General features: G+C 35.8%; 1 protein-coding gene across 1 annotated transcript in view; it reads left to right on the top strand.

Annotated features, from left to right (window-relative positions):
• The window catches only part of LOC115221062 (mucin-4-like), a 118,765-nt gene that overhangs the window by 6,960 nt on the left and 104,305 nt on the right, over positions 1-7,500 (top strand). The window contains exons 4-9 of the mRNA XM_036510337.1: positions 1-32; positions 1,959-2,166; positions 3,347-3,600; positions 4,807-5,011; positions 5,730-5,987; positions 7,167-7,298. The exon at positions 1-32 is cut by the window's left edge and continues 289 nt beyond it. Coding sequence (XP_036366230.1) covers positions 1-32; positions 1,959-2,166; positions 3,347-3,600; positions 4,807-5,011; positions 5,730-5,987; positions 7,167-7,298 — 1,089 coding nt within the window. The remainder of the gene's footprint in view (positions 33-1,958; positions 2,167-3,346; positions 3,601-4,806; positions 5,012-5,729; positions 5,988-7,166; positions 7,299-7,500) is intronic.

Genomic DNA, 7,500 nt, shown 5'->3' with positions numbered 1-7,500 from the left:
TCCGTCCTGGCGATATCCTCAACCCGTCTGAGGTGAGTTCATTACACTAACATTTTTGTTTTTTATTTTACGTTGATCAGTAAGAGTTATTTCCTATTTACTTCTATCTAGAATCAGAAGAAATAACTACTCTTCCCTTCAAACTTTACTTTTGTAACCTGAATCTATTTTCCATTACTTTACAGACAGATTCTGCGCTGAGTTGCTGAAGCAGAGATATTGTTATAGCAAATATTCTGCTCAATACCACAGATTTACTTGTCTGTTGCTTGACCTTAACCACTTGAATATATCTCCTAGTAGCTGACAATACGTGCATCTCTGATGATGAGCAGGAATAGAGGGGGAGCATCATAGCCATGTGTTGAGAGGGATTCTTTGGGGTTGGAATAAATGTTACAAAAACAATATTTGAAGGAAATATTAGCCATTTTTCATCATTTCCAAGGGTAAGCAAATCAGAAATAACAGTGGCTACCCAAGGACAAAAATCATGTTACACAAGTTTATTTTATTTATTCAAACCCAGAATAATAAAAATAACTATATTGATATCATTCTCTAAACAAATCGAGTTTTCTATGGCAAATGAACAATAGTTCTACACTTAATATTGTAATTCCCTCATCACTGCTTTGGCAAGCCTATGTTTCACATATGAAGTTACAGTAATACAAAAACCTCTGTGGATTGTCTCCTAGAGTACTCAAAGTAAATCTTATGTCTATGGCACTTATTCTTAACAGGTATTCGCTCTTTCAATACAGTGCAGTTTATATGAAGAAAACGATAAAATTGAAGGATTGGATTTGTTCTAGCGTTTATTTAGGTTGCAGTAACATTATTGGATGCAAGTAATTATCATAACCAATGGTTCTTACCGATAATATTAGGTCACGAAGAAAAAAATTACTATGGATTTTACATTGTTATCACCATTACATAATAAGTATTATGTAATCATTGTTCATATTCATGAATCCAACTCGTTATTTAAACTATATAATGTTGAAACAGCTGTAACCAAAGAAGGTGCGCATTTTCTCCTGATGACCCCATAAACATGCTAGCATCCGGCATGCGGAGCTTTCAACTGATAGTACTTGCGTCTGCAAGTTGTTTGCAAAGATTGTATCAAACAGGCATCTCTCATCTAAATCATTAGCTGGAAAAAACAATAAATCATTGATGGATATTTAATAATTCCGACATTAAATACGTTAGTACTAAATTACTTTTGCCAGCACAGAGCCGACATACATATTTGATAGTATTTACACCACTGGTCTCAGTCACAAGATCAATAATTATTGCAAGTTGGTAGAAATATTATCATGAGATGTGATCGTAATGCAGTTTGGATTCCCAATTGAAACCAATTTAAGGGTAAAAAGCATGAATATTACATCATCTCCCTTAAACATTTCAGTATTCTTTCAATTTAAGGATCAAAATGAATACAAAGAAAGTTATTCACTTGTATCGTGGGGCAAGAAAGAGACTTCGGGTGAAATAAATCTACGATCCAATTCCGATTTCCAGTAAACTCATTTGGCAATCGTTTTTTTTTTTTATTCATGAATTAGTCAGAGGAAGTGTAAACCCTCCTAATGAAAATTAGGGAGGAAACTGTGGGCCTATTGAATACACCACAAGGGAACGAACTTTGTAAAAGTCTACAAGAAGTTTTAAACAATGCGATTTAAACGCAAGGGTACCCACGCAACAGTTGGTGCTTTTAAACCGAGGGGCTTGTCTTGCCAACCAGCTAATCGCAGACAATCCAATAATTACTACAGCTAATCACAGACAATCCAATAATGACTACAGCTAATCACAGACAATCCAATAATGCTAGTTTTCCATTGTTGTCCTTCATAACAACGGCATCATGTCCAAACATTAAACAGAGAAGATGCTTTCAAACTCAAAGTGATATTGTGGTTGTATATTTTCAGAAAAATACATTCCAAGCTGTTTTGGTAACAGACGGCAGAGCCTCCTATGTCATTTATCTCTATGAAAGAATGGAATGGAAAACATTTAACTTACTCTACAGAGACGTAGCTGTAGGTTACAGAAGAGGCAAAGATGACAGCAACTATTTCATGACTTCCAGAAGAAACATAGACATTTTGCAGATCGACAGGATCAAAGGAAATACAGGTAAAAAAGAATATAATAATAATAATAATAATAATGATATAATAATAATAATAATAATAATAATAATAATAATAATAATAATAAAAACTACTGAATAATAATAATAATAATAATAATAATATAATAATAATAATAATAATAATAATAATAATAATAATAATAATAATCTTTTCTTTTAAAGGCACAAAGCCTGAAATTTGGGGGAGGGGATAGTAGATTTCATTGACTCCAGTGTTTCATTGGTACTTAATTTATTGACCCCGAAAGGATGAAAGGCAAAGTCGACCTCAGCGGCCATATAATAATAATAATAATAATAATAATAATAATAATAATAATAATAATAATAATAATAATAATAATAATAATAATGATGATGATGCAGTACCAGGCAGTGGCTCTCATGGCTTCTGATCTTAACTGATTGGAAGTGTTATCATGTACATTGTTTTGTCTTGGTATAAAAGATGGGCTACCTCAAATATTCTGCTCAATACCACAGATTTGCTTGTCAGTTGTTTGACCTTAACCAGTTGAGCATGTCCCTTAGTGGCTGACGATATGTGCATCTCTGATCACGAGCAGAAGTAGTGGGGGAGCATCATAGCCATGTGTTGAGAGGGATTCTTTGGGGTTTGAATAATTCACCTCTGGAAACATGGGTGGTTCTTTCAACATCATTAAACAACCCTTATTCAGGGACCTTTTGAGCGGGATGGGCTACTCAACCTGAAGAAAATTCTAACTGGGCCCCACCTGCAAGGTCATGTGCTGTTTATCTTGATATGAGATCACCATGTCACGCACATATGGTTGTGATGCATGTGCCTTGTGTACCCTTATCAGACGGGTAGTCATGATGGGTATATTGGGCTTCGTATATTTTACCCCAGTGTCACTTTGATGGCATGAACTGCTCTCTCACTCAATAATAATAATAATAATAATGACCTTTTTGACAATTTGGCGGGTGGGCATAGCCACGCTACTTGTGGCAAAGTTTCAGGGTTTATAAAACAAAAGCTTGTGAATTTCAGAATCGGTTTAATTGACTCTGCTCTTCGCGATATCTTTCTTTCCTTATAACCCGCGTTAGAAACTAATTGTTGTTGTTGTTGAGTTGTTATTGTTGATGTTGTTATCACTGGCGTCATCATTGTGATCATCTTCAATTCAACAGGAATATACGGATGGTGGCAGTTTCCGCTCGGAGTAATTAAAGAAAAAGAAAATTTCGCACAACAATGTATGAAATGGTATTACGAGAATTCGGCGCAGCAGCGAATCGAAGCCAGCAAACTCTCGGCATTGAGCACACCATGTCCTTGTAATCTTCTGCAAGCGAAGAAAGACACACGCTTTGAAATGTACCAAAATTCCAACAATTGTCTCCGTCACATGTTTCCTACTGATGGAATATCCAAAGGTGTCAGGGTGAGTAAGAAACTGCCTCTTTAAATACACGATTCGGTTTTACATTGTGAAGGCGCGTGGCTTAGTGGTTAGAGTAATCGGATTACGAACTTATGGTCGTAAGTTCAATTCCCGGCAGCGCGTTGTGTCCTTAAGCAAGACACTTTATTTCACGTTGCTCCACTCCATTCCGCTGGTAAAAATGATTTGTACTCGTAATTTAAAAAGAGCCGGCCTTGTCGCATTCTGAGTCACGCTGAATCTCCCTGAGAACTACGTTAAGGGTATGTGTGTTGGTAGAGGGCTCAGATAACCGGAGCCCTCGTCGTCATAACCGACGGAATTCCAATTATAGTCTTACATAACGGCAAAAACGTTCCGATTTTTTTACCCTTGTGTGTATATATGTCAATGTATTTATCTATGTATGTCATTATTCAGTTTTATTTCAAGATTTCTTGCTAATAGAGAAAAGGTCCGTTTCTAACCTAGATCCAAGGCTCATATATTGGAATGTCAACATCAACAGTGTATTTTTGCATGTATGTGTATATATGTGTAGTATTTGGAATCAGAGCGTGTACAGATTTGTATGTTTAGTTTTATGTATGTATTCTCATGCGCGTATATACTTAAATGATAAACATTTGAAAACTTTTATAGATTTTTACACATGTATGTGTGTATGTATGTATGTATGTATGTATGTATGTCATTATTTAGCTTTATTTCAAGATTTCTAGCCAATAGAGAAACAGCCAGTTTTAAAACCAGATCCAAAGCTCCTTCATTGGAATGTCAACATCAACAACGGAGTATTTTTGTATGTATGTATGTATGTATGTATGTATGTATGTATGTATGTATGTATGATGTGTGTGTGTGTGTGTATGTATGTATGTATGTATGTATGTATGTATGTATGTATCTATGTATGTATGTATGTATGCATGTATGTATGAATGTATATATGTATGAATGTATATATGTACATGTATATATCTATAGATGGCTGTGTATGCATGTACGTATAATGTGAGCGTGTATCTGTGTATGGTTGTATGTGTGATGCATGGTGTGTGTATTTATGTGGGCAGGTGTGTATGTGTAGTATTGTAGTGTGACATGTGGAGGCGTGAGTTGGCACGTTTGTGAGTCGAGGGTATGTATGTGTGGTCAGTAATTGTTTAGTTCCAAGTTCAACACATATCATTTCTTTCCATGCAGATCTGTTGCTATGATTACGAAACAAATGCCTTGAAACCGACTGACAGTCCATTCTTCATCAATGACCCAACAATTGCCAAAATCAAGTGGATTGAAGAAGACAAAAAACCCGTAGACTTTTGCTGTTCCTTTTCTGCTTACTGTTCGCTTTTTAATGAAGTCCGCTCTGTGTCCGATTGCAGCAATTATGTGATGCCCGTCGAAGGTTAGTCCAGCTTCTTCGTTGTTGATCCTCACTGTAACCATGCGCAAACAGAAATGCATGCATACACATTCAAATAATCCATTTACATATACATATATGTATATACCTATATGTACATGTACACACACTAAATGTATGGATGTATGTTTATGTAATTATGTGTGTGTATGTATGTATGTGTGTGTGTGTGTGTATGTGTGTGTGTGTACATAAATGAGAACTGTTAATGCGATACCAATTGTTTCAAACAAATATATATTCACAATTATTCATTCAAACTACAATTGAATAATTGTGCATTTCCTTCCATGAAACCGTTGGTATAGTACTAAGAGTAATCAACTTTTAAAAGAAATTATCAATGTATTAATGCACTGATCATTATTCACTTTCGCGTCCGCTGCTGTGCTGGCATCTATCTATCTATCTATCTATCTATCTATATCTATCTATCTATCTATCTATCTATCTATCTATATATATATATATATATATATATATATATATATATATATAAGGTGGCTGTGGAAATCTTACGATCATGAGCGCAATACCCTAACCACTAAGCCATGAATGTATGCATGTGTATGTTATCAATATACCCCATTCTAATAAATCTACTCCAGTATAATCTACTACGCCACCCAGCAACCCATACAGACGTTGTTCTAATCTTAAAAGTTCTCAAATTCATTTATTTCATTCCTGTTCCTTTCAGGTGGAGCCTTTGGTGACCCACACATTCAAACTATTGACGGCAAATTCTATACCTTCAACGGATGGGGAGAGTTTACCCTTTTGAATATATACCATAAGGACAAGCCAAAACATCGCTTGTTTACTCTTGAAGGTCGAACTGAACGCGGAGAGAATGTCCGCGGTGAATTGACTGATGCCACGATATTTACCGCTTTCGTCGCCATGGATTTCGTTTATAACAATTCCTTCCAGGTGGAAATAATGCAAAATAAAGAAGGTATTTGCATAATTTACGTATTGGTCTCTGGTACGCTTTACAGGTTCTCGCTTCTATCTGGTTGCTTTGTAAGCGATGTTGGGTAAGAGATGTAGAAAATAATTCGAAGGAGATAAGCAGATGGACGGGGACTAAGATGGTACTTCTTGCTCGCAGTTTGGGAGATCGAATCTACTGCAGGTGTTTTATTGTTGGTGTTTATCCTTAGGTGGGCATTGATCCAGAAGTCGTATCATCAAAGACGATCAAAGACGATCCACTCGCGATCATTGTAACTACTATTCAGATTAAATTTGATATGGTGGGATGGGGTGATGAAGTGTGTTGTAGTTTGATTTGATGGAAGCGTAATTCTTGTTGTTGTTCCTATTCTTAAGCCTTAAGGTCAACCGTAAGTTTTCAGAATTAGATTCAAAAGTATTTACACCACGATACTCTCCATCTTATCTCAAGCAATAATACATCCCAGAATGCATCATCCAATATGTTCATTCATTGAGACAGCAGGATGTGATCTGAAGAAGATTTAGCTTCTATTTCTAGCAACGGGAATGTCTTCAGTGAGTGGTGTAGTCAAGTGTAGGGTAATGAGATATGATGGCATGATGTCGTTGTTGTTTAATTCCAGGTCAACCTAAATTTAGAAGGCTTACAGTTAAGACATTCCAGCTCTGACCACTCCATCTTATATTTAGATAAAGTTAACCTACAACGACGTTACTCACTCCTTCAGTGGTTGTGGTCGTAGTCATACTGCCGTGGTTACGCTGGAGTGTCGTACTTCTAAGGACAAATGTCTTTCGCTTCGTCGTTATTTTTAACGTAATACTTTAATGCATTACTCTTTTATATATCTACTACTTTAACTGTCGATGAAAGGGAAAGAAGGTACTAGCTATTATGAGGGCATTGCCCAAGGGGTACCGGTGCCTTATTGAAGATACTATTTATATTGTTTCTTACCTGTGTCACACAACGGGAACAAAAATGAGAAGTAGTCTTCCAGAGTTTCGGAAACGTATTTTAAAATTTTATTTATTTATATTTATACATCTTTACTCATACATGTCTTTTTGTTAACGCCACCTCCTTCTCTTCTTCCTACCAGTCTTGGAGGCCCTAAAATGGCCCCAATTTGCTCTGGACAAAAAACTCTTAAGAAAACATAATGTTTTGTAGGTATCATCATCATCGCCAATGGCATCGATTTCACCGTCCAGTTTGTAAATGATGAAAACTTCAACCAGACTATGAAGTATATGAAGCTGAAGAAACTGAAGAATGGAGGAATCCAAGGAGTATTCCAGAAAGGTAATTTATATTGGTTATCATAATCGCCTTCATCTTAAGCATCATCATAATCATCATCATCATAATCATTTCATCAACAACTTCATCATCATCATTATCATTGTCGCTGTCATCATCATTGTCGTCATAATCTTTAGTATAAAACAAAATAATGAAATTATTATGAACGATGTAAAACATTTTAAGCACCAAATTTTGACCC

Source organism: Octopus sinensis, linkage group LG17, assembly GCF_006345805.1.
Source record: "Octopus sinensis linkage group LG17, ASM634580v1, whole genome shotgun sequence".
NCBI classification, from domain to species: Eukaryota; Metazoa; Mollusca; class Cephalopoda; order Octopoda; family Octopodidae; genus Octopus; species Octopus sinensis.
The sequence above is the reverse complement of the archived record's forward strand: the minus strand, read 5'-3'. Positions and strand labels throughout refer to the sequence as shown.